Here is a 27,503-nt window from a genome sequence, read left to right on the forward strand (position 1 = left end):
ATGATATGTACACGCCCGGATGTTGCGTACGCACTCAGTGCTACGAGCAGATACCAGTCAGACCCAGGAGAGGCGCATTGGACTGCTGCCAAGAATATTCTGAAGTACCTGAAAAGGCACAAAGATGACTTCCTGGTCTATGGTGGAGATGATGAATTAATTGTTAAAGGCTATACGGACGCAAGTTTCCAAACCGACAAAGATGATTTCAGATCACAGTCTGGGTTTGTCTTCTGCCTCAACGGGGGTGCAGTAAGCTGGAAAAGTGTTAAGCAAAGCACCATTGCGGATTCTACAACTGAAGCGGAGTACATTGTTGCACATGAAGCAGCAAAGGAAGCTATATGGCTAAGGAAGTTCATAGGTGAACTTGGTGTAGTCCCCTCCATTAAAGGACCAATAGCCCTGTATTGTGATAATAACGGAGCTATTGCACAGGCAAAGGAGCCTAGACACCACCAGAGAGTCAAGCATGTACTTCGTAGATTTCACCTTCTACGAGAGTTCGTTGAAAGAAAAGAAGTCGAGCTAAACAAGATTGGAACTGATGACAACATATCAGATCCATTGACTAAACCTCTGCCGCAGGCGAAGCACAACTCGCACACTGCAGCTATGGGAATCAAGCATATTGGAGAATGGCTTTGATGACCCTGTTTAATGTTTTAAAGTTTTAGAGTTTAAATCTTTGTAAAACATTATTGGTTAATCATTCACAATAAATGAAAAGAATTCATTTTTCCATTTAATTTGTGGTTTATTAAATGATGAGTCCCTTCAATTTGACGATATATTCAAGATAGACTGTCAGGACCAGTCCTGTGACTAAGAAATGTCTATCAAGTGAACTTGAATGTCAAAAGTTGAAAATGGTCCCTAGTCGGAGTTTTCTATAAAATTGGACGCATAGAAAACGTTAGACGACTAGAATGCAAGATGACTAGTAGTTCTGTTTCTTGAACTATGTGGACATGGCAATGTCATAATCATTTGCATAGATACTTACTTTGGGAAGACTAGTATCGGACAAGACCTATGAAACTTTACTGTAAGAGATGAAAATCTGTCATAAGTAAATTTCATTAAAATTATTAGACACTAAATCCTCAATACCTGAGTGATTTGAGATTACTTGTTTGAGAACTGGTTGCTTTGACGTTGACCAACCGTCGCACCGTAAAAGGAGGCTATAAAGGCAACGCTCAGGTAATCACCTATCAAACGAAGTCTAATCTCAAGATCGCAAGATTGGGATTGTCCTCCCATAAATCGGGATGAGATGCTTAAAAGTTGTACAAGGCCACTCGGAGAGCTAGAAACTGTGAAATGCATGGCCGTGCTCGGATGAATCATAGGCTATGATTATCTGTTTATTTGATCAGTTGAACTCTGAAACCGAGAAACACCTCTGGACATAATAAGGATGACAACTCTTACCTTATGTTCAAGAGCAAGCATCGAGCGACAAAGGAATTAGGAAATGCACACTTGTCCCTAAGGACAAGTGGGAGACTGAAGGAAATAATGCCCTTGGTCCAAGTATGCATTCAATGTTAAGTCTAATAAATGCGGTTCAGTATTAATTAACAAGTTAATAATTCAGTGAGATCAAGTGAGCTTAATGCCTAGCTAGAGGCCGCTTCAGTTCAAGTGGAATTAATGATATTAATCCACAGCTTACTCTTGACTGAACCCGTAGGGTCACACAAATAGTACGTAAACGGATCAAGTATTTTAATGGCATTAAATACTCCATCTATGGATATTCGGAATCGACGGATCTTGGTTTCAGTGGGAGCTGAGATCGTCACAGGCAAGAAATGAATACTCCGGAAACGATGATATTGCCGGAAACGGAAATATGGATCATATCGGAAATATAAATATTATCCAAGTCGTAGATGTTGCCGGAAACGGAAACATGGTACGTATCGGAAAATATTATCGGAAATGAAAATATTGCCGGAATCGAAAATATTGCCGGAAACGGAAATATTGTCAGAATCGGAAATATTATCGGAATCGGAAAATAATTCCGGAAACGGAAATATTAAATATTTGTTCGAAACGGAAATTGATTCCGGAATCGGAAATATTGAATATTGTTCGTATCGGAAATGAATTCCGGAATCGGGAAATTAATCGGAAGCGTATCGTACGAATTAGCATCGGACGAGGCCTGCCAGACGAAGGCCCAGCACGAATCGGGCCATCGCCCAGCAAGCCAGCGCACCACAAACGCACCAGCCAAGGCTGCGCCAGGCCCACCGCAAGGCAGGCCCAGCGCGCGCCAAGGCTACGGCAGCGTGTGGGCTTGCGGCAGTGGGCTGCGAGCTCGCGGGCTGCGCGCGCGCGCATGGCGCCCCTCGTGGGCTGCTATGCGTGCGTGTGTGTTTGTGTGCTACTCGAATCCTAAAGCTACCGGGATTTGTCATATGATTAAATCTAATCCTAAAAGATTTAGTTTATTTAATTAGAGTCCTAGTAGGATTATAATTAAATAAATTAGTATCCTAATAGGATTCCAAATCCTTTTCCATAACTCTATAAATAGGTGCCTAGGGTCACATATTTACATCGAGCATTCAAGTATTCAAAGTGAGTTTTTGAGAGCAAAATTCAGTCATACAATTGCCTATAAAGTGCCGAAAATTCTAAGTACCTTAAGGGCGATTCTAGTTGGTCAATCTTAAGGCGGATCCGGACGTGCTGTGGACTATCTACGGAGGGACGACACTTGGAGTCCTAAAGACTTTTTCTTGTTCGGTTCGGGCGCAGCTAGGGAGGGCACGCAACAAAGAGTATGCATCTAAACTATGCTAAATGATTATGTGTAAATAATATGTTTTCCTGGCTTTATGGTTTTTCCGCATGATTTATGAATTGTCATATGTATCATAACCTAACAGTTACCCCGATTATAGGTGTTGTTCTTATATGTGGGTTTGCTTTGTATGGTTTTGGCGAGGCCGTCCTCGATCTTTATTCCCACATCATAAACTCTTTTGAAAGTGTCAAGTCCCAGGTACCTAAGGTGTTGTCTGTAAGCCGGGTCCAGGTTGTCAATGAATTTTTGGACCAATTCTGTTTCGGGAGGCCTATTGATTAGCTGGGCCGCCTGGTCCCTCCATCTAGCAAAGTAGGTCGTGAAACCCTCATTTTTCTTTTGGAAGAGAACTTCCAGCTCGCGCATGGTGACTTGGAAATCCATGTTCGACGAGTATTGCTTGATGAAGACATTGACAAAGTCTTCCCAAGTGGGGAAGAGCTTAGGGTCCTGGTGATAGTACCATTTGAGCGGCACAGGTTCCAAGGACAAAGGAAAGGCAGGTAAGTACATGGACTTGTCCACGCCTTTCAAGTTCATGGCATTCACAAAGCTCAGTAGATGATCACGGGGGTTGTCCGTGGCCTTGAACTTTGGTAAGTCAGATGAACTGAACGTTTCTGGTAGTTTGCCAGGAAAAGGTTCAGGATCAAGGGAGAAGTATTTGCTCCCCATGGTTTGTTGTAGGACCATTTTTTCAATCCTCTTCTCGTTATCGAGGTCATTTTTGGCTTGCGCAGCCGCTAAAGCTTCATTTTCCATTTTTAGTTGGCCCATGAGTCGGGTCATTTGAGCCATCTGCTCTTGCAAATCTTCGATGGACATGTTTGAAGGTGCGAATCGAGGTAGGGGAAGCGGAGATCCTTGAAATGAGGGATGACGGACGGAGCTTGGAGTCACTAAACCTGATGTTGGCGATGTATCTTCGAGACGCACTAACCGTTGATTCCCTGATCGGCACCAAGTGGCAGGACCAGTCCTAGGCATAAGATAAGCTAAAGTTTAGGTTCCCAAAGTTTCAAGCATTACTTAGTCTAGACTTCGACTCTCTAAATTGGTTTTTCACTCTTTCTTTTGTCGGTACACTTTTTGGTTTTTTTTTTATTTTGGTCATTCTTTGGATTTTCGAAACACTTGCCCGTGTGACAATCATAGTTATTAGCACGTTCGGTTTTGGTGCCGAGCATTGTCGTCGTAGGAGGCCTAACAACGACACAAAGAGTTATTAATTTTTTTACGAGTCGCTTTTGAAATCGAGTGCTTTTCTTACGCCCTCGTAGCAATTCTTTTTACGAACATTTTTTGTGCTACGTATTTTCCTTTCGCGCGGGTACCGAGGCTGCTGCGCTTGACCAGAAGGCCAAGCAGCAACTTCAGCGCCCAGCGAGGGGCGTGAGAAATTCTGGCGCCCAGCTAGGGGCGTTGAAAATGCGTCCCTGGCTGGTTCTCGTTTTCTGTCTTCTGTTTATGCGACTTCGATTTGCGTGCTTGCCTAATAACGTCCTTTACGCGTAACAGCGTTTGTGGGATTCGTTACAGGCCATCCCGAGCGTCGCTTATTTTTGTGGCGATCATTCGGGTTTGCGGAACACGTGTTCCGGTATAACTCTTTGGCAAATTAGTCTATGAATATTTGGGCAATTTTTAAGGTCGTTGGTTTTCCGGGATAGTTTGTCACACACAATTACATATTTCGCTACACATAACTACATTACAAACATGGATTTGAAAGTTAAACATGTCACATAGTTTATGATAGGCTTCTATGGGTAGTTTATTTGCGCCTGGCTTGGTACCGCTTCTATCGTAGATCCAACACATGCCCCGGTCGAGGTAGTGTCTTCAACAGACGAATTTCGCTCAAGAGGCCAGCCCGCAAGTGCAAGCCAAGGGGGCATGCAGGCGAGAGGGACCTAATGAGCGAGCGATTGGGTTCGGGATAGGTGTACTACCTGCATAAGTACCGAGTGGGCAACATGCGCGGCGTATGCACCCCCTATTGGCGGAAAAAAGGTATCCTTAGTCCCAACTCCCGAGGGAGCCGAGATTCGTTATGCGGTTCTGCCCGTTCACATTAATATGCTGATTTTCAGGTCGTCCCAACTTGATGGGGAAATAAACGCGGGGTAGGATCGTTTCACCCTTCGGCTATTTTGATTACCTACAAGCACGAGTATTTCCTTCACTTCCCCAGTGGAGTCGCCACTGTGAGGGGGTCGAAAAAGCGCGAGGCTAATGCGTGACCTCGTCCCTCGTGGGTGTGACGATTCTTTTATTCAATCAAGTGTAATTGGATTTCCTGTGAGTATACACCCAATTGACTAGTAATATAGGAGTCGTCATTCAGTTTTTAACGACAATGAGAAAAACTGACAAAACCCGGTTATCTCATAAAGGGAGTGAAATTATGTTTGACCACGACGGCCGTAGGTTCCCTTGTGATCCCTGGTGTGGGGATCTCTCAACATACACCCGCAAGGTAGAGATTGAGGGTTCGGGGGACTGTAACTACCGAGAGGAGTACTTCGCTCGTCGATAACTCCAGAGGCAGGATATCCTTACTAGCTCAGCATAAATAATTGAAGGGACATGCGTTAACTATTAAACTAATCTGAGTTGATTTTAGCAATATGCAACATATAATACTAGATCGATCGTGATTATCTGATTTAAGTAGTATTAAGGGACCTAGCATGATAATCCAATTTCCCAAAAATATTATATTTGTTATGCGTGATAGAACAATCAGATTTAGTTAGTTTAACAGTTCATAAAAAGGGCGAGGAAAGCAGTTAAATCATCGAGAAGGGACACATTACGACGGACCCTTGAAAGGTGCGTCACGGTTCTCAGGAAACTAACCACTTTGACTTTGCTATTTCTCCTTTTTATTTAACGGATCTCAATTATGGGACAGGATACGTTCTGTTCGATTTATGGATCGATTGCGACAGAACGCGTGAACAGTTTCGCAGCGTGAGGCTTAGGCTAAGGGTAGGAGTCAATACTCAGAATATGAATTGTCTGTGTGTGTCTTTCACGTCGAATTTAGGGCTGTATTTATAGGGAAGAGTTCGTGGAAAGATAGAATTGCAGAGTTCTAATCCATAAAGAATTAGGAAAAAACACGTACCCAGGTATTTTCAGCGCCCAGGCCTGGGCGCCGAAGATTTCGGCGCCCAGAGCCAGGCGTTGAAAATAGGGTCTGGGCTGTTTTCTTAGTCACATTCGGATTCCTGAAATCCGTAGAGTTTGAGACTTAATCGAGTCTTTTAGTGCGTATTAATCTTGCGACGGGATGCGTCTGGGCCCGTTACGAACTCTAGGCTCGTTAAGATTTTAATTAATACGTAACTCTTATTTCCGAATCATATTAGGAATAGGATTCTCGCAGTTTTCTATCTCATTTAGGATTTATGTTGGAATGCAACACCTAATTCTGACAGGTTTCTATCCTTTATGATTTGCCACTTTTAGAAGCTACCTTTTACGGCAGTTACTATTTTTAGCAGGTTTCCCTAAATAGCAGTTTTCTATAAATATCAGGTTTCGGGTGAAATGAAAAGGGGAATTGAGATTCGTTTATTTTAAGGAGATGCGTTGTCAAGTGGAGATTTATGTTTTCATCATCGAACCTTTCCCTTTCGGGAATGGGGACAAAAGTAGGTGTCTACACCAATAAGTTCAGATCAGATAAGTTCAGATAAATTCAGATAAGTTCAAGTCAAATAAGTTGAACAGAACGCACCCTAAGTGTTCCTTTAGGTTCGGATCATCTCATAGTTGGGTAAGAGTATTTTTACATGGATCATTCTACTATGGTCATCATGAAAATGACTATCTTAGAATTAATATGGCCACAAAAATAACTTTTTTTTTTACCTTTAAATTTAATATAAATAATATATTTTAATGATTTTAATTGTTTTTATCTATAAATTTACATACATTATTTCTTTTATAAAAATAGCTTTTTAATTTCTGAATTTTCCAAAATTAATTATTTGTATTTTGCAAAAATGTACAAATTAGTAATTAGGATAATTAAGATAATTTGCCAAATCTAATTAAGAATGGGGTTTGTATTTCTTCTTCTCTGGCCAAGCCGCCCAGCGCGTGAATGGATCCGGCAGGTAGGCACGGCCATCGACATGCGTCGTGGTGCGAGTTGTTCGGAGGAGAGGGGAGGAGTAAGGGTGGATGTGATTTGTTGATTAACGAAATAGAGGTGGCTGTGAATGGGAGGGGCGTGATCGGAAGGGGGGGCGTCGGGAAGGGGATGCGAGTGGGGAGGCGACGGGGAGGGGGCGGCGACGGGGATAGGGCGGCGACGTTAGGGGCTGCAATGGGGAGGGGGCGGCAAATCGGACGGTTGTTATTTGCGGTCGTGGTGGCGGTTAGAAACTAATTGGGTCGGGTATTTTTTTAAAGACTCACAGTAAAACAATACTACATAATATAAATAAGTAAGTAATAACACAAAAATGATTCGGCCTTGGTGGTTTCAAACATGCTAAGTTTCTTTGTTTGTCCTGTAGGTCTGGGGTCCAATTTTTTTTTTACAATACTATATAATCTATTTGTTATTTGACAATATATTTGTCAATAAATTATATAAAAAATTATTATTTATATCATTCGCAAGATTAATTTTATTTTCATTTTAATTTTCATTTATAGCTTAATAAATAAAAGGAAAAATTGATTATTAAAATACAACCTTTAAGCGATTTACTTAAAAAGGGCTGACTTTAGGTTTATTTAAGAATAATACAATATTTTGGACCTATCTTTTTTTAAAGGGTTCCCCTCCTATTAACTTGCAAAGATCACCTGAAACCGAAATGGAAGTTCTAACCAACTGAACTATCCCTCACTCTCATACGAATATGCAACATGAGTACAAGTCTATATCCATCCACTTATCACCTCTAACAGATGGACGAAACTTAATTACATGTGAGTGTTAACCTTCCTAATTTAGAAACTTTGAAAAGGGAAGTAAAAAAGAAAAGAAAGCAATTATTTTCCAAAATTGAAACCACCATGTCGACCAATGCCACAAGTTTTTCAGTTTTCACTTGTATGCCCCTCTCTCACTCTCTCAGCGGTGTCTCCGTCAAGTGTGACTCAATAAAAATGTCTGACATTGTTTTCCCTCACTAATTCTTTCTGTTATTTCTCCTCATTTTCGCTCGCATCTTGGTTTCTATTTAAACACACCTGCGCGCACTCAAACACTCTCTCTCTCCTCAACCTCCAACTTCTTACACTCAGAACATAGTTTCGTCATCTCTCTTCCTCCATTGCCGAACTTAGGGTTTCCGTTGATCGACATTGTTCTTAATCAAACCAATCGATTTATGTTTTCGTAAACAAAATTGGTTACGATTTCAATCTGTTTTTTGATAGATTTGTTGAAATGGCGTTCCAGTAAGTTAAATCAAAGAGAGGAGATAAAAGAAGACGAACGTCAATGGCGGCGAGTTCCGCCGGTGGATTTACGACGCCATTCTTAAGCATTAAGCTGCGTAATCTCCACGGCGACGTTTCATTTCTTCGACTCCATTGTCAAAGCTTCGACATCTCCGCTGCCGCCGGAAATAAGAATTGCCGGAGGTTTTTATCTGGTGTTGGCGACGGCGTAGATGAATTCAAAGGAGGAGAGAGAATTAGACGAATATGCTGTTGTTGCTCTTCAGACGCGGTGATTCTGCAGAAAAGGCGCGGTGAAAAGCGCGAAGAATGGCCGCGATTTGATCCGAAGAAGAGTTCTGCAATTGCTCGTAGGGTTCGTAGTCAAGCCTTGCCTTCATTGCCTTTTGCTTCTCCTCCGTACGTATCTTTAGAATTTCGCATTTGCTTTTTTTGTTGTTTTTCAATTTTTTATTATTTTTTATTCTTTTGTGTTTTTGCTGGATTTTAAAGTCTGCGATATACTTTTGAAATAAATTCTATTTTTTTTTTATGTGTTGCTATCTTTTGATAGTGACTTTGCTTTGTTGATTATTCCCTCGTTTTCGCCGAATCGTGAATTCATACTCTATTTGTTTTCTGGTTAATTATGTGATTTTGAGCTATTTATGTTTTTTGCTGAATCGCTGGGAATTGAAAACTTCAATATCCATGGAGTATGAGAATGAATTATCCTCTTATTATGATATTATTGTTATTGTTGTTGTTATTGTTATTGTTATTATTTCAATATAACTTTGATTATGAAAATTATGTTTATTTTTGCTCGAAATGTTATAGTACTTGCTTCATGAAAATGGCGTGTCAAGTAGGATAATGCTGGTATTCAGATTTATGAGGAATTGAGGATGTCCTAGTCTACCTACGGAGGGCTGGCTGGATTAAGTTTGTTAATTCTGTAGATGAGACGGTCAGTTTCTAATTATTGAGTGGTGAGTGCCGAAGTTCTGAGGATGTCTTAGTCTACTCCAGAGGGTTGACGGTTTTGTTAATTCTACAGTTAAGCAAGCGGTCAGTTTCTAATTATTGAGTTGTGAGTGCTCAAGAAATTTTGTAGTTGGTAAAAGACTTCGTAGCGCTGGAGAATTTCCAACTTTTTATTAGTGGAAGTCAAAAAATGGCGTCTTGCAAACTAATTTATAGAGTTGGTTCTGTTAATTTTAGAGTGAGCAGTGCAGAGATTTCTTCAAGAACGTAGTGATTGTCCCTTGTGACTCAATCTGAATGACTGAATGAGACTAGAGCTTGGGAATCCAAACTCAATCGAATAGGATAGTACTAGTATTTCGGCGTATTCAGATGTCTTAGTCTTACAGGAAGGGTTGGCTAGTTGAAGTTTGTGAGTTTTACAGTTAGGAGACGGTCAGTTTCTAATTGTTGAGTAATGAGTGCTCAAGAGACTGGTAACTTGTAGGCGTTGTAGCTAGAGCTGGAGAATGTCAATTTTGATTGGTGGACGTTGTGATGGTGTCTTGCAAGACAAACTTAAAGCTGGTTCAGCTCATTTGAAGTGAATAGTATAGAATTCATAATAAATTAAGGATAGCAGTCCCTTGTGACTCAAATTAAAATGAGATTAGCTTGGGTATGTGTACTTCATGAGTTATGAACCAGTGTCTGTGAGTTGGATTTAATTGTTTGGACCAAAATTATCACTTCATTAGTGTTTATTATGAGGCTCCTACCTTTGGTAGAGTGCTGCAGGGTAGAGGTTATGAGATGTCTATTTCGATATGTCACTAAAACTCTACTGAAGAAGAAACAGGAGCACATTTCAGTTTATCATAATTGAAAACTGTAAAATCATGTAAAATTGCTCTTGCTTCCCTGTTAAGTATCAACAATTATTTGTTAGTACCAGGAATGAAAGGGAATTTCCCTTTGAACTTGTTCCTAAGAAGGGACACTCTTCTGTTTGATTGTTGCGTTTTGCGTGCTTGTGCAAGTGGTAAGCCTCACCAGCTTAGCAATCTGAATTTACTAAGTTTGTATTTGGAAACGTCTCATGCTGTGTTCAAAATTCCGCATAGCAATGTGAATCTGTTTAGTTGTCGATCTGAAATACATCGTATTATATCCCGGTATTACCATTACAAATTAGTGACAAGTTGTGTTGGTTGATTAGAAGAACAATTATAAGAATACTTAAGGTTCAAAATAACCAGGATTGGAGATGATATCTTCCAAGGATGAGGAGCATTATTGTGTCAATTATGAAAAGGAGAAAGGATAAGATGAACGATGATGCTAGCATTGCTAGGATCCGGAGCATTATAATTATGGGTAGTTAAGATCCCCATATTCAAAAGCCATCTTTTATATTCTTCTGATGTTGTCTACTTCTTCCTGGTTACAGTTCAATGATATGCTCACTTTTTAGTTAGGAATAATACCTTATTCCTTGTGATTTTTCCTTTTTATTGCAGAGTTCGCTTTCGTTCTAAACCCCGTTGTAGTCCACGTACCTCGGGTCCACAATCTCGCGACACACCACCTAAGAGAGGTACGTGGAGATTTACTTACGGTTATTTATCTCTCTTTTATGCTGACTGGAAAGGGGGCAAATAATTAGGAAATAACATAATTCAGCATGCAAAAGTATTGTTGCTCTTAACACATTTTTGTTATCTTTCTCCATACTAGACACTGGTATCGCTAATGAGAAAGATTGGGGCATCGATTTGGTGAATGAAAACATAAATGAAGCTGGTGTCAGTGAAGATGGCAGTATCTGGCATCGTGAAAGTGGGGAAGAGCTTGGGGAAAATGGATATAGATGTCGATGGACAAGGATGGGTGGTCAGTCCCAAGACGGTTCTTCTGAATGGAAAGAAACGGTAATAGACTAAAAATTTTGTGTGCTCTTTATCTTATCCAAAAGCCATGTCTTATATACAATTTATTTATCTATTACGAGGAACTTTATTTGCAAACATTTTTCAATAAAAGATGAAAGTTCTGAAGTACTTTCCAAGTTAACCTGTTGACTCATGTTGTTAATCAGAGACTTACTCTTTATCATTGTTTTCTACATGGATGCATTTAATGGATTTGTTGATCCGATTGACAGTGGTGGGAGAAAAGTGACTGGACCGGTTATAAAGAGCTAGGTACAAATAATTTACCCTCTTTTTTATTAAAATTTTGTTGGCTGTGTATTATGTACTGTAACTCTGTAAGTCAACTTATCTGTTGTAGTAGACTGATAATAATATAATATGCTGTCTGCACTTTGACTGGATTGAGGTGGTCCGGAGAGAGAAAACATATTTTCGTATTAGTTTATATCGATTTTGATAGATTTATAGTCAGATTATGCTATTACATAGGTCATCCTGTCTCAGAAAGCTGGGTAAAATAACTTTGGCTTTATAGTAAATATTGTGACATTGTCAATAATTCCCATACAGTATGGTATATTGTTGTCGAGTATTTATTGAAATCGCCTGTAATTTTTCCTTCTATGGGATGGCAAGATGCAATACTCAATGTTATGTAAATTAAGCGTTGAGTGTGTCCTCAAAGGATTTAGTTCCAATTATACCTGGTCAGAACCTAACCAATCAAAACTAGTACAAAGGCTGTTCTTGCAAATACGTGGAGATTACGAAATTACCCAACCAAAGCATTTTTAATATATATGGTACCAGACTGGGAATCGCAGCTCATCCATGTTTTACAGTCATGCCAGCTAGTAAATCCATTGCTGAGTTGCTTTTGAGGATTCTACCCGTTTCTGTCTTATTTGGTCCTCTTTCCCAATCGATTTCTGAATCATGAACTTGAAGTATCATTTCTCACCTGGACCTAATTAAGACAGCAAGCTAGTCCTGATGTTGGCTGTTGTTGACAAGTAGAGAACTAGTTTACTGGTACTAGTATTTTATGTTGTAATCACTAATTAGAAATGCTAGTTGTCATCCTTCTTTCTCTATTGAAGATGGAAATTGTTTAAAGTAATCAAGCAGATTTGTACTCCTGTTCCTGCAACCTGTCTTCTATTTGTAGTCATGGTTTTATACTTTTATATATTAGCATATACAGTAAGTTATAACCCCACGTATCCACCTCATATTGCTTTCAGCTTGTTGAATCCATTTCAACCAAGTTGTGAAAGACTGTTAAGGATCTGGTGGTATGGCTTATGCAGAGCTCTAATAGGTTTCCCATGATAGTCATGAGACTGATACAGCTCATACAGGAGATGTTAAGTCCATGACGAACCTCTATTGTTGCAGTATGGTCATACCAATTACTGTGTTCATGACCACAACCACATTTCTAAACCTTGGTTATGGTATTGTGCTTGATATAGAATGGTTAGTTACCAGTACATCTTTGTCTCTGATGCTGCAGTCTACATCTCTGCTTTGTAAATGATGTGAGTGTGTGACCCCTTTGTTTGCTTGTCAATATCCATCTTGCTCCATGTTGGTTGAAGACTTGCTTTTCTTTGGCAGTGGATCATTCCTATCTTATTTCCCCCCTCGATGCTGAAAAAGAAGCACTTGACTATCAACCCAAGTCGGGGAGGAGAAACACTGGGAAGTCTTAAAGATTGTGAATCTTACACAAAAGACAAAAAAAGCAATGCTAGTCCACTCACACTCCCCCTTTCCCCGGTGCCCTTCTTTTCATTTCCATATGAAAAAATGGCTAGTCCAAGGAAGCTTGTAATAGTATATATGCTATTTTGTACTGTATTAAAAAAATTAAGTGCTTTTTGTTTCATTTCCCTGAAATTGAAATAGTACAGTGATCTTTAAAGATCTGTCCTTCGGGCTTTTCTGACTCCATTTTTTGCATGTATAGTTCAAACACTTCAATAACAGTTGATGTGCATTACTCAGTTCTATGGAAAGCCCTATTGTATGGAAGAAGGTTGTGTTTATAGTATACTGGTATTTTGGACTCTTATGGTTTTGACTAGTGTCGAGGACTCCCGGTCTTTTATTGTCAGCAATTAAGCTCGAGTCTTCTTACTTTCATTTAGGTTCTCTCATTTTGGAAAATGTGTTAGGTGTTGAAAAATCTGGAAGAAATGCCGAGGGAGATTCATGGTGGGAAACATGGCAAGAAATGCTGCACCAAGATGAGTGGAGGTGGGAATTTTCTGCTCTTATGCCTACAGATTTGGAGTTTTCTCCTAGTACATCTTAAGTCTGACCATTTCCAATGTCATTGTGGAGTTTCCTACTGATTATTTGCTTGTTAAATAGAGAATGATGCTACCTTTTTTCCCTTTTCTTTTGCAGTAATATAGCAAGGATTGAGAGAAGTGCCCAGAAACAGGCTAAATCTGGCTCTGAAAATGCTGGATGGTATGAAAAATGGTAAGAAGTTTTCAAGAGATGCATATTTCTAATACGGATGGTCGCAACTATTAAGCGTCTTATTCAATGGTTACCTTCAGGTGGGAGAAATACGATGCTAAAGGCTGGACAGAGAAAGGGGCACACAAGTATGGCAGACTGAATGAACAGTCATGGTGGGAAAAGTGGGGAGAGCATTATGATGGAAGAGGATCTGTTTCAAAATGGTTACAACCAATCCTTGCTATGATTTTGTTGTTTTTGTTTCTTTTCTTGGCTGGTGGATAAATTGTTTTTCAGAAAGCAAAAGATTATGAAGATATCAATTTCTGTTCCTTTACGGCTCGTTTGGCAGCCGGTAATAAACGGTGGGAATGAGAATAAATCTTAGTGTTATTTGGCAAGAAAATAACATCATGATGTCCATGGTAATGGAATTTTGTCTCAAGCTTTGTGTTTGTCTTCATAAATTTGCATTCCCACCTAATACCACTCCCCAAATGGTAAGGATGGTAATGAAAATTTATAAAGAAAAAGAGATAATTTTGAGTAAACTAGCATTACCATGGGAATTGATATTGATTTTCCTTACAAATTTACATACAAATTCATTCCCATTGACACCATTTATGACCGACTACCAAATGGGCCGTTAAGGAATGTTTGTTGCTAACTCTTTCCATTATATGCCAGAAAATATAAATGTTTAAGCTCTTATGTTTGTATGTTGATGAATCAAAGGATATTCTAGTGGGTTGTATAGACTATCAAACATGTAGAACTAAATTCTTTATAACATTCCATGCTGATTTGATTCGCACTAGTTGATCACCAGAAGTGATAAACTTGGCTTCGTGTGCTGCTCTGTAGTAATTTTACTGTTGCAGGAGAATTAACGATTGCATCTTTTATGCACTACTATTACCTCTGAGAATTTTCAAATGGCTTGCTGTATATAGCCCCAGAACTATGGAAGAATATCTTATGCTAGATCTTTGTCAAGCCTCAAGTTCATAACATATGTTGGTTGTAGGGTAGGCATGTTACAGGGTTGTATGCTTCATGTGTAACTTGTCTTCTTTGGAACTTATGCTGTCAGGAGTGAATAAAATTAATGTATTCTTTTCTTTTTCCCAGGACAGATAAGTGGGCCGAGACAGAACTTGGAACTAAATGGGGAGACAAGTGGGAGGAGAAATTTTTCTCTGGAATTGGTTCACGCCAAGGAGAAACTTGGCATGTATCTCCCAGTGGTGAACGTATGTGACACTTTTTCCCTCTTTGACATTCATGATTTCAGACCTTAAAACTATAGATTTCTTGGTGCTGAACCGAATAGACTGCAGATTTCATATTTTCCACTTGGCTATTACTCTTACAAAGAGAAACCAAAAACTCAAGAAATAGCTGTAATGTGATAAGAATGTTTAGCATCCCGTGCACGAAATGACTCTTAAATTGATGTGCACCCAAAGATTCATGGCATCAGAGGTCTAGAGACAGAAGTATGGTTTAAACAGAAGTTGCAATAATTTTTGAAAAGGGAAACAGACCAGTGTTGATTTAAGGCTCTGCGTTTTATTTTTGAAGGACCAACAAAACTACAAGCTCCTTTCTATCACGGCATTTTTGGAGGTTTTTGATGGCCAGCAATACTAGATATTACAAACATGTACTCTGTATTTTTAGAGCAGAAATACCAAAAACATATCCTGCATTAGTACTATCATGTACTAGTAACGATTTCTAAGAGGTCATCACTAGGAGTTAACAATCTGACAATTGAGATTTGTCTGCTGGTTGTGCAATCTATGTTAATGAAGTCTATAAAGTGTTATTCTTGTTTATCAATTTTATTTATCCTGTGTCAGAACTTTGGATAGGATTCTTTTTGTCCTAAGACTTTTGTATGATTTGTTTTGATGTGCAGGTTGGTCTAGGACATGGGGAGAAGAGCATTTTGGAAATGGGTACGTAACTATCTTGGAGTTGTTTTTGTTTGCTTAATCCTTTGGTTGACAATTACATCTGGACTTCGACCATATTTTATATCAATGATTCATCTCCTTATAGCAGCAAGGTACACAAGTATGGCAAGAGCACAACCGGAGAAAGTTGGGATATAGTGGTGGATGAAGGAACATACTACGAGTAAGGCTATGCCTTTTGATTTCATATATTTACTTGAATTTTTCATAGAAAATAATGCAAGCCGCGACCTAGTTTTGGATTCTTTGTCAACTCCAAATTTGGGGTTGTGTTTTTTAATAACTAATTGTTTGATAAATTGTCTGTAAAAGGGCTGAACCTCATTATGGATGGGCGGATGTTGTGGGTGATTCAACACAGCTGCTTTCAATCCAACCACAAGAGAGACCTCCTGGTGTCTATCCAAACCCTCCACTGCCACCACCTATTGACGATTTGTCATCTTCCTCATGACCAAGGAAAGCAATTTTTTCTAGTTAGTTTTAGTTCAATTCTAGTTAGTTTGATACGTGAAATTCATTTGTCATGGTTAGAAACTCAAGTCATAACAGAATCGCACGTCATTCTTCCACGATTGATTGATTCTTTTCTCATCGAATTCTTCTTGGTTAATAAAAGGAACATTCATAATCAATCAATGAACTCTACTTCTGTGAGACTATTTGTTTAATCTTCGAGATTTGTTAATCTGCTTACATATAGTCAAGATTATTTATTAATTATCAAGAATTTACTGAATTTGCATTTTTCCGAGGCAGACGCTCTTTCCGCTTGGGTTTACATAGTTATAGACGAAGGGAATGTGCTATTAGTTGTGGAGCTAAGAAGACTGTAAAGGGTTACTATCAGATATGATCCAGGAATTGCTACCAAACTAAATAGATTATACCTACCAACTACCCTAAAATAAGATTACAGGAGGCAATATTATCAGAAAGGATAAAAAAGTAGGCAGATTCTTAAGTACAAAGAAACTATCTAATCTGTGAAAGAGGCAACTGTATCTAACATGTAATTTGTACCCCATCATAAAGGGCAGTCTAAGCGTTCGTACCAGGCAGACTTGTTTCCAATTTGGTGTTAAGTTCTCCACATCCGATCCGTCGCAAACTTGCATATTCTTTCAGTGAACGCTTGGAAGTTGCAAGCCTCCTTGTGAGTTATGACTGCTTAACTTTGTACAGATTCTCACTTGAAGGCTAGACTTCAAAACTTCAGTTTCCCAACTGCTCAAACATCCGTGCAATCCCGAAAACAAAAGGCAAAATTGTCTAGTCTGATAACATATCTTCTAATTCAGGTTCTTCCGTTGAAAATCCCTCATAATCCAGCATGGTCTCATTCGCTGGCTGTCTCTCTTGAAGAAGAACATCCCCATCAGTATCTGGGTCTGTTGATTCTGACTCATCATCAGCATCATGATCCTCAGTCTCTTCTTCTTTCTTGAAGGGATCCTTCCCCGTTCCAAATTTCCGAAGATTTGCATCTCTCATAGCCTTTGCATCAGAATTTTCACAGATGCATGTAGCGGGATTCTCATGGAACTCACCTCTGCCTGGTCTTGACTCGTGTGGCAAACCCATGAACCCTCTCTGGTAAGAACGGGCCTTAGAGGAAAACTCTTCCCAAGTCATGTTACCTTTGTTTAAGAAGAGCTTATTTAGCTTTTTAGCATTGGGACGAATGGTGGGCTTATGACCAAAATACCTCCTGGATAAAAGAGACACCAAATTTAGTTAGCACCTATATCCAGATTTCTTACTGCAATTGTGACCATAAAACAGGGAATTACCTTCGTCCTGCCAATATCTTTGCCATATTTCCATTGTTATTAGTGACAAAGACATCACTTTCATCACAAACAATGAAGTCAAGTGCTGCCATGCGAGAAGAAAATCCGGAAAATGATTCTAGTTCCTCTTTGCTGGCTATTGTATCTTTGGAATGGAAATTAGGGAAGAGCATCTTTAAAGGAGCTAAGGTTTCTTCTCCCCTGTATACTTCACCAGATGCCACATATATGTGAACATCTTTGCTATAACCTAAAGCCCTCAACATCAACCCCACTTCTTCTGGAGTCAGTGGGCATCTTCCTTGCCTCCTTGCCTTGTCTGGATTGCTTCCCTGCATAACATTATGGGAATTGAGCGATCTCTGTTACTGCACTTTGGTTCAAATATTTTACATTTGAACGAACTGTGCCAATGAATTGGTTGTTAAGGAGCTACATCATCATATCAAAAATAATTCATAACAAAGGTTGACCAAAGAAGCAAGTCGGCTACTGTCTTCTTGCAACTTCACAGGACAAGAAGTCAATTATGTAAAAATTCAAACCACAACGCAGTATTAGTCTTTGAAAGCCCAAAAGTCTTACATGCAATGTTTTCCACCTCTTTCTGATAGCACCCAATTCTTTTTTTTCCTTGTCCCCTCCACCATAATAGCATCCTGAGAATGCAAGCATATCAGGTTCAAACCTACAGTGGAAAAGAGAATGGATCACATTATCCACCAATTCTTCACAAATGGAACCATAAAACTTCTAAACGCAAAACTGTCTCAAGGGCATTCAGCAATAAAACATAAGGAGACTAATGAACTAGCCTAATACGGAGGGGTAGTGTAGGTATTGCATAATTAGTTTGCTAAAGTGACTGGACCGGATATAAAAAGCTAGGTACAAATAAATTTCAGGAAAGACAATTGTTCGACTTTCAGGAATTAGCATGGGAAGGATGATGAACATTTTTTTGGTTTGACAACACTAAATTGCTTTCTGTTCTATTAAATGGAGATTTATCTGATTCTCTTATAACTGTGTACCATGTTTTAGATTTCCATACTAACATTTCTACCATCCCAAATTCCTAATACTCTTGCGGAGGAGACCTAGTTTTTCTCAAATAATGGAACCTTGACCAGAAACATGCAAATCAAAAACAAAAAAGCAAAACAATTAAGCATTGGAGATGTACAGAACTAAAAGCCTTTCTCTAGCATGAAGCATCCATGAAAAGGACGGAGTTTTTTGTTCTCTCTCCAGATTATTTGACTGTAACCAAGCATCGTTAACTAATTTTACCTTCTCGTAATATAATTAACCTTTTACATTTAGTATACAAATTACTTTATTTAAGAAAGCATATTAGTAATACATATTGTGTATTAATAAGGCATGTACAGTGTATTCATACGGTTGCGACTGAACAGTGCAATTAGGCAACCATAAAGTAAAATGACCTTTAAATACTAAAGTCACCAAACACTTTCAATTCAATTCAATCTTCATTTGACAAAAGTATGAGACAGCTAGCGAGATCACAGCTGCCTATGGTCACAAATGAAGTACCAATACACAATATCTACCTTCAATGGAATGCGGTTTGAGGGGACATACATGTCACTGACACACTTCGTTGGACAAATAATATGTTATATTAAAAGGTAAAGAATTGTTTAATTTAACAGGGAGGGCGCTTTCTCTTCGCCAAATGAAACTTGAACGTATCTGAATTGAACTTATATAACTTCTTGGACCTGATTCTGATTGACCTTATAAGACCTACCAGATTGAAACTCTCAATAAACTACCCGGGTTCAAGCTCGATTAAAGCTCGTTCATGTTCGTTTATTTAATAAATGAGCCGAGCTTGAATAAATTTTGAAACTCGTTTAATAAGCGGGCTTGAACATGAACATACGCACGCTCCTTCATTTAAATTTATGAACAACTCCTTTATTTATGCTCATGAACAAGCTCGTCTATTTGTGTTCATAATCAAATTTGCCATACATAATTATTTTGCCTTATTTTATTATAGATAAAAATCGTTTTTTGACTTTTAACATCCAAAAAAATATATCATATAATAAAAATATTTTGAATTTAAAAGGCTAAATTAGTGCACATTCAAAATTATTTTTCCAAATGGTTAAACTCTAAAACGCAAAGTTCTTTTAAGAAAAAAACTCGTTTATGAACTCGGCTCAATTAATAAACGAGACGTTCAATATCTTAAACGAACCGAGCTTGAACACAAAATATCTTAAACGAACCGAGCTTGAACATATTTTTGAGCTCGGTTGAAAGCTTGGCCTTAGGCTCGGTTCGCCTAAATTAACTGAACATGACCATGAACAGGGTAGTACTCGGCTCGACTGGTTTGCACCCCTACTTATTGGACTGGGTTTTGATTGACCTGATAAGACCTACCTAATTAGTTACAAGAGAAAAACTTGAAAAAGTAAACTTTTAGGATATGATTAAAGCTTATGGACCCTATTAGAATTTATTGAGTGTTGTGTTTTTCTTTTAAGGTGAAGAGAACGCACCCTATTTTATTACAAGGAAAATTCTCCACTAGGTTTTTGAATTTTCTCATTGCACTGGTAACTTAAAAGTTAAAACAAACCCTAAGTTTAATATTTAATTAATGGCAAATTTGCGAAAGACAACCTTTTATAACCACTTTTTTGCGAAAGACAACCTTTTATAATTTTTTTTGCGAAAACAGATCTTAAACTAAATTATATTTGCGAAAGACAACCTAAATGGGTTTTCAGGCATTGACCTAACGTTTTCCGGCTTGACTTGCCCAATTTTACTATTTACACCATCTTTCCCTCCCATTTTCCCACTTAAAACTAATTTGGAGCCAAAAATCAATAAAAAAATCCCCCAAAATTTCTTCCTCTTCTGTGTTCTTCCTTCCCCCAACAGAGAGTTGGATTGGAGAAGAAGATTATGTTAACCAGATAACCAACTTTTTCCAAGGATTGTCGAGCGTACAAAACCTTGATCTAATGTTCGGTACCAATATATTTTCAATGAATGATGGGATTCTGCCAACTTTTCTTTATCCATACCGTCTTTGAATAATTGTGTGCCAAGTTAATGGTCTCCATTCCTGGAAGGATTTGCTACTATCTCTACATCACTTCCCTAATTTAAAGGATCTTACAGTGAGCACCGAAGATTGATTTCACAACAACCAAGCATGCGGATTGGTCTGCGCAGATTTTGTACCGGATTGTTTGGCTCGTAATCTCAAGACAATTGCAATCACAAAACTTGAGGGGAATGATGCTGATATTAAGCTGCTGGAATACATTCTAGAACACGCGACTGTTCTAGGAAATTTTTACATACAAATGAGTTTATCATTATCATTCAATTCACAAATTTGGGGTAAAAAACCCTAACTTTTCTTCATCAAAATTACACAAAATTAATGAACAAAACTTACCGAAATTTAGTTGTAGAGTGTCGAAAAACAGTTAATTGAGAAGCAATTGCAACAATTTCATCCCAATGATTCAGCTGGAAGATTGGGTGGAAAAAAAAAATTGGGGGAAGGAAGAACACAAAAGAGAAAGAAATTTTGGGGGATTTTTATTTTTTGATTTTTGGCTCCAAGTTAGTTTTGAGTGGAAACAAGGGAGAGAAAGAGGGTGTAAGTAGTAAAACCGGGCAAGTCAAGCCGGAAAGCGTTGGGTCAATGCCTGAAAACCCATTTAGGCTGTCTTTCGCAAATGTAATTTAGTTTAAGGTCTCTTTTTGCAAAAAAAATTATAAAAGGTTGTCTTCCGCAAAAAAGTGGTTATAAAAGGTTGTTTTTCGCAAATTTGCCTTAATAATAGATCTTACTTTTACAACCCTCCTCGCTTCATTAAATTCATTAGCATAGATATGATGCACGTATATTAACATAATTCCCCTTCAATCGAACTTTATTCCATGTCCACTTATCTATAAAGAGTCAAAACTAGAACAACTATTTCTTAATAAATCATTTGATTAGAAGATTAGATAAATAAGGATATTATGGTCAGTGGACATATACTAAGCATTTTAACATTTGTTACTAAGAAAGGTCATAAAATTATCATTTACTCCTTCCAAGTTCCAACCTGCAATATAGCTCCTTATTACTATTATAAATGTCCCAAAATAAAGATCTTCCCCCTAAAAAGGCCCTAGTCAATAGTTTAAAAACTTCGAATATTGTTTTCTACATATCTCTAGCCAGTAGCCATCCATTAACCTTTTCCTCAACTTATTTTATACTTTCAACAACTACTCTTAAAATTCGTGCCAAAATTAACTGAAACTTCATTGACTGCTGGATAAAGTGACCAATTGAAAATTATGAGTTATTTTAAAGAAATTTAACTAACATAGAGATAAAGTGACCAATTGAAGTAGCTAAAGTAGGGGTCGGAAAGACCTTTAAGCTTTTTCCCTTCCTCTTAAATGCCACATCCGGGAATTTATCTAGTCCAAGTCTAACAATTCTTATAAATCTTTTCACACAATAAATTCAGGAAAATTAAATCTCCAAGGTATGATTCTCCTAGCTCCCTCTCCCCTCTTCTTTTCCATGCCGTGCCAAGGTTTATGGTGAAAGGATTTGCAACTTGGAGAGTGCTAGGTGACATTTCTAAGAGTTTAGGAAACAAAGGGAAATCATGAACCAGCTGGGACTCTGGGAGAACATTATACATGGCATGTGGTAGATTAGGTTCTTGAGTTATATTGCCCTTGTATTAAAAAGTGTGAGGCGTTTCAAACTGCAAAGGGGTACAAGTGGAATTATCATTCACATTTTTCTGCAATTTCCATCTTATTAAACAAATCATCATCATCTTCCCTTTTTCCTGCCATTAATTGTGCTCAAGCTATGTTAATTCATAGCACACCTCAAGCATCTTCGGTGCAACATGCACGCGTCAACTACGCCACATTTCTTTGTTGTGCCTAGGATTGCATGACTCACTCCAGTAACCACATCACCACCTTGTGTCTAGGCGCAACTGAGAAGGGCTTTTTAGAACTAAGGTCACATGGTAAGATCAGAGCTAGAGTTCCAACCGTTTCTAAACGCAGGCCCAACTGCTCAACCACAGTGGCCACTCATTATCCAGATATTTTAAGGTCACATGGTCACTGGTGTTACAGTAATTGTGATAAACAAACAGCAATGCCAAGAAACAAAGACGTCAAAGATATAGTGGCTCTACCTTAAATGGAGAGCAATGAAATGCTTGCTCATGGCTCTCATCCTCTGTACCAACAATTTGCCCATGTCTAGTATTGGACTGGTGAACTTCAAAGCTTGGTAATTAACCCTACATCTTAGTTTTTGAAGATCTGTTTCCAGCCGATTTGCAAGCCTATAATCAAACTTGGTAAGCCGGACAGCCTGTTTCGTTCAGGAAGATGGACAAGAATTAACATCAAAGAGATAATGTTCTGCAAGTATCATGTTGGCACAAAGAAATTTGAATTCGACCAACCAAAATAGAAAATGCATCTCTATTAAGGTGGTAATATGTACAGAAAGTATGTTTTGTTTTAAACTGGAAATCAACTTATTGTGATGATCAACACGCAAAATATGATGCAGTGCAGAATGCTTTTATCTGCCAAAAAAGTTATAACATGAGTCCCAAAGGAGGCATTCAAACATTTATAATTTTCAGCAACGTAATTATTTTCAGAAAAAGAAACAAGTAATTAAAGAAAATAAGACAAGAACAAGCCTCTGACAAACTAAATAAATTCAGATAATAAATAAGTGAAATGTATTGAAAACTTACATGCCTTTTCATTATAACAGGTAAAACCCTCTTTTCATAGCATCTTTCATTGCACTTTCTTGGAACACGCATGGTTGTGACTTTTGGTCCGTTTGGGAGTTCTTTTAAGATCTTCACATCATTGGATAGGAAGGATATGAACCAGTCAATATCAAAGATGTCCTCGAAATTACTGCACGCACAGGAAATATCCCGCACATCAGCATGAAATTAGTTTAGGCATGAGAAAGTATACATGCCAGAATATTTTTCATAGAAGACTAAAGATCATCAGTACAAAAGCAAACCTTGCATCCTTCCAATAAGATCTCTGGTCCAACTTCGGCACAACAAGGGTGACATTTAAAATACGAGCAGCAGCAACAGCATCAATTATCTAGCAGAAATTGCATATTAGTTATAGGTAGCCCAAGTCAATCACTTGCAGTTTTCTCCCAAAGGCAGTGTACGACATCGTAACAACTAGCAGTTTAGATGAGAAGAAGGATCGTAGTTTCTATAAGTTCCGTGGCAGATGTTTATTTCTGTACTCAAGTCACTTACATAATCAAACCCCCTTGCACAAAAGGCTGGTTTGAATGTTTACATAATCACTGATACTGACATCAAAGGCATTTGAGTATCCTTGCATGCAATGGAGGTACTAGGCCTCTTCATCAATCATTAGTCATCTCTTCATAGCATCATTGAAGTCTTACTCTCATACTTGCAAACATTCTCATACACTTAAACATCCAAGTGAAGTAGTAAACTTGTTTTGTTTCTAACTTGTTACTCCCTCCGTCTCTTTTTGTTCTTCTTATTTGGAATCTTTTTGTGAGACAAAAAAGTCAAAGTCGGAAAAACAAAAAGAGACGGAGGGAGTTTCATTTGCACGTTTTTGTTTCTAAAGGTTGTTAATTCTGTTGCTTCCTATTGGAACAAGTTGTTTTTTCCTGCGAAAGTATAGTCCAAATATCCGTGCATTTGTTGAATAATATGCTTCCTTTGTTTTTCTTAGCTAAGTGAACAGTGATCCCTCAGCATTGCGTAATTGTCACAGAATTTAAGTACCCAACAAGAGCTCAGGCAGAGCTGATAGTTCTCAGGTTTTTAGAGTCAATACTTATTGGATCCAACTTATCCTGTATATCAGGATTTTGAAGATTTCCTGAACGCCTATTTTATGCATGTCAAATCTTTGGATGAGCATGATTAATGTAACTCCAAGTCTCCAAGCGATGTTTCAAAAATTCCTCAAGAAAAAATGTCCAACAATCTATGTATATCTAATAAAAGACCATCATATCATGCAATCCAAGAAGTCACTTCACTTCTAAGGCATTTATTAAAGCAACCAGAGTAAGACTTCAGAAAAGAGCAAGATTATCTATGTAACAAGTGAAAAGCCAAACATTAAAGACTATACAACTTAAATCTATTATCAACAGATAAACCTCAATGACGGACAAACCCGTTAACTAACACACAACTGATCCCAGGCAAATAAAATGGCAAATGAACAGAACACCACATTCAGACCACTCAATGCAAATATAACAGGTAATACGAAAAATACCCCTGTTCTTTGTTGATTTAAGCCTCCACTTGTAGCAATCATCAAATAACGATTTCGGCGTGTGATAATATCTGCTTCTGAGAATAAGAAAGAAATCACAGATTCAAATAAATGAAAATGCATCCAAGATCCTTTGAAATGTCATGAGATAGAGCTTAGACAACCAACCGTACAGAAGCTGTAACAGGACTACCAAAATAGAAACACCAAATCAAGCCATGAATCCAAAACGCATATCCAATTACTCTTCTAAGAGCAAATGTCCACCTCAGAAGGTACTAGACATCTATGTCAACAAGCACATCAAGATTCTAATATTTACAAACATACTTATAGATATTATTACCAAAACTAGTCACACATTGCATGGGTGGACCTACTTGTCGCCGGAGGGGTCCCTTCCAAAAAAATATTTAAGTTATATTGAGGTAATTAATTGCACTTAATTAACTTGCAATAATGACAATAAAATACCTCTGATGGTTGCTTGAACAGTATTTTACACAAGCTATTTGGGTTCAAATCCTCTTAAGAGTACATCAGCTATTACTCTTTCAATTTTATCTTTTACTTGTCATTTGTTGATCCTCTATAATTTCATGTTTTTTCCTTCTCTCTTTGTAAGTCGTTTTTTCTTCATCACTTTTTATTTTTTATTTTTTTGTTTTCTATAATGATTCATTGTTGTGCGTTACGGAGTATAAAAATACTGTAGTAGTGTTATTTTTTCTTCAAAAATATTTTGTAACTTCCATAAGATATACTACGTACTTCTAGAAATGTATTTTTATACTCAACTTTTATAGACTTATAATTGCATGTTAATTTGAATTTTTAGAGGTCTATTTAATTACTTCGTATATAGATTTAGAATTCCCCACAAGTGTCTTTGTATGCTATTTGTTCAATGACAATTATTGTAATAAAGTAAATCTCCTTCAAAGTATGAAAAACTCGTTTTTTCCAGTTTAAATTGAAATCGCGTCAAGTTGTTGTTATTGTTGTTGTAATTTGGACAAGGATTGAGTTCTATTGTTATGATCGAAAACCCAAAATTAAAGTTCCTAAATTTTTCACATATTTTATTATGCCATTTATAATATTTCGACTATTTAAGTTTCAACTTTTACCCACTAAAATGAAACAAAACTTTTTGGACCCACAAAATTTTTTGGATCTGCCCCTGACACAGACACATTGACTACCATGCAAAGTTCTACAGCATTTTTGAGATACTGATAATCATAGACACGTACGAGTATCACTTTTATCAACAAGATGAGCCAACTACTTGAACAAAGATATATCAGCGATTGACACAATCCCTAAGATAGTAATAATTTTGGAATACATGACAAAATCATGCTACCCGAGTTCAAAGCGATCATAGAGATCGGGGTAATTCGCTTACTTTCCACAAATAAACTATTTGATGGTGTTATTAGTGTAATAAGGCTGAATGTTTCTACTTGTAACTTCTTATATCCTATATATTTCATTTTTCATAAATGAAAGTAGAACTTATCAATAGACATTTCAACATATTTTCCGATATTACTTCACATTGCATACAATTGAGACTATACTCACCAGCAATGAATCTACAAGAATTAAAATAGCAGGCTAAAAGAAACACATACTGATGAATTTACTGCTAGCATTGCTACAACCATAGAAGAATTCCGAATCTTTCGACCTCCAAATATCATGTTTGGTTTTTCCTCCAATAGCCTACAGCTCAAGCACAAAAACACCAAACAAATAAGAACAAAATTCTTCAAAAGAAGTACAAAAAACTCAGGAAAAAATTGAGACAGGAATAGATGCCCTAACCGGAACGGAAGAGATCGAAACTCCGACGGAAGCATCGTCATCCTAACCAAAACAATTACAAAAACCACAAATTAAATTTTAGCAAAAACTCAAAGAAATTGCAATTGCAGTTTCGGAGAAGGAAAGGAGAGAAAAAGAGAGAGAGATTACGGATGAGGAGGAGGAGCTGCGAGTGCGGCCGTGGTGAAGGAGGCGAGAAGGACGAGGAGCGAGAAAGGAGAGGACGAAGAAGCAGAGAAACAAAACGCCGACGATGGAGGTAATCGCTGGAAGAAATCGGCGAGAAAGTCGATTGCTGCTGGTGATATTATGATGGAGGTGGTGGTGGCGCCGCCGGTGATTCGCCATGGCGCCAAAAATGTAGCTTCGCTGAAGAACGACGCCACCACAACCCACAATATTTCAGTTTCCTCTGTTACTACTTTCTCTCTCTAGAAGAAGATGGAGAGCTCAGGCAGCTATGGAGGAGAGAGAAGGGAGGATGAATAATGAGGAGAGAGAAAGCGAGAAAAAAAAGGGGGGGAGAAATTAAAATAGCGATCTCAGAGGAGAGGATGCTTTATTTGGTACAAGGGAGAATATGGCTGCTTTCGATGACGACAATTTGATTTGATTCTTCTCTAGTACTAATATCAAATACTGGCTCACTCACTGTACAGATTGCAGTGAAGTGGGTTAGTGTTAGTGTGTTACCCCATTTTTTTCATTTGCTTTTGTCTTTGCCGACTTCCTCTATTTTGCCAATTTTTATCAACTCTGGCTCACTTTGCAAATAATGCAAGTGATAATTCGTATTCCGTAGTGTGCTCATGGTTTTACGTTTATTTATGACGTAAAACAATTGTTTAGTTCACTCAAATTTATCTTATTTTCTTTATAAATTTTCATTACCATTTGAGGAGTGATA

The 27,503-nt window shown here is 38.0% G+C and overlaps 2 protein-coding genes across 3 annotated transcripts; one reads left to right on the plus strand and one right to left on the minus strand.

The window, feature by feature from the left end:
• Window positions 1-7,887: 7,887 nt before the first annotated feature.
• On the plus strand, window positions 7,888-16,259 carry LOC110786965 (protein EARLY STARVATION 1, chloroplastic). Of its 2 annotated transcripts, none has more exons than XM_021991556.2 (11): window positions 7,888-8,662; window positions 10,729-10,805; window positions 10,946-11,139; window positions 11,373-11,412; window positions 13,323-13,404; window positions 13,558-13,635; window positions 13,716-13,841; window positions 14,752-14,873; window positions 15,545-15,584; window positions 15,688-15,765; window positions 15,915-16,259. In XM_021991556.2, exons 1-11 carry the CDS (start codon window positions 8,304-8,306, stop codon window positions 16,054-16,056), a joined length of 1,338 nt encoding a protein of 445 aa, XP_021847248.1. In that variant the 5' UTR covers window positions 7,888-8,303; the 3' UTR covers window positions 16,057-16,259. The 2 variants fall into 2 exon arrangements, with proteins under 2 accessions (XP_021847248.1, XP_021847249.1); XM_021991557.2 differs by having other exon boundaries at window positions 15,691-15,765.
• Window positions 16,260-16,424: 165 nt separating this feature from the next.
• Window positions 16,425-27,199, minus strand: LOC110786964 (O-fucosyltransferase 6). Its single transcript, XM_021991555.2, has 10 exons — window positions 26,747-27,199; window positions 26,597-26,638; window positions 26,404-26,494; window positions 24,764-24,840; window positions 23,493-23,581; window positions 23,206-23,377; window positions 22,627-22,808; window positions 17,981-18,083; window positions 17,396-17,727; window positions 16,425-17,313 (listed from the first exon to the last, which is right to left on the minus strand). Exons 1-10 carry the CDS (start codon window positions 26,942-26,944, stop codon window positions 16,875-16,877), a joined length of 1,725 nt encoding a protein of 574 aa, XP_021847247.1. The 5' UTR covers window positions 26,945-27,199; the 3' UTR covers window positions 16,425-16,874.
• Window positions 27,200-27,503: the final 304 nt, after the last annotated feature.

Source organism: Spinacia oleracea, chromosome 5 (assembly GCF_020520425.1).
Source record: "Spinacia oleracea cultivar Varoflay chromosome 5, BTI_SOV_V1, whole genome shotgun sequence".
Classification (NCBI taxonomy): Eukaryota; Viridiplantae; Streptophyta; class Magnoliopsida; order Caryophyllales; family Amaranthaceae; genus Spinacia; species Spinacia oleracea.

Bases quoted from the DNA above. Each gene is read 5' to 3' on its own strand.
- LOC110786964 (XM_021991555.2), bottom strand. From the start codon at position 26,944: ATGGCGAATCACCGGCGGCGCCACCACCACCTCCATCATAATATCACC. The intron at 26,639-26,746 runs GTAATCTCTCTC...TGTTTTGGTTAG, and splicing joins GCAGCTCCTCCTCCTCATCC to GATGACGATGCTTCCGTCGG. The intron at 22,809-23,205 runs GTAAGTTTTCAA...TGAACGAAACAG, and splicing joins CTGTTATAATGAAAAGGCAT to GCTGTCCGGCTTACCAAGTT.
- LOC110786965 (XM_021991556.2), top strand. From the start codon at position 8,304: ATGGCGGCGAGTTCCGCCGGTGGATTTACGACGCCATTCTTAAGCATT. The intron at 13,405-13,557 runs GTGGGAATTTTC...TTTCTTTTGCAG, and splicing joins CTGCACCAAGATGAGTGGAG to TAATATAGCAAGGATTGAGA. The intron at 15,585-15,687 runs GTACGTAACTAT...ATCTCCTTATAG, and splicing joins GAAGAGCATTTTGGAAATGG to CAGCAAGGTACACAAGTATG.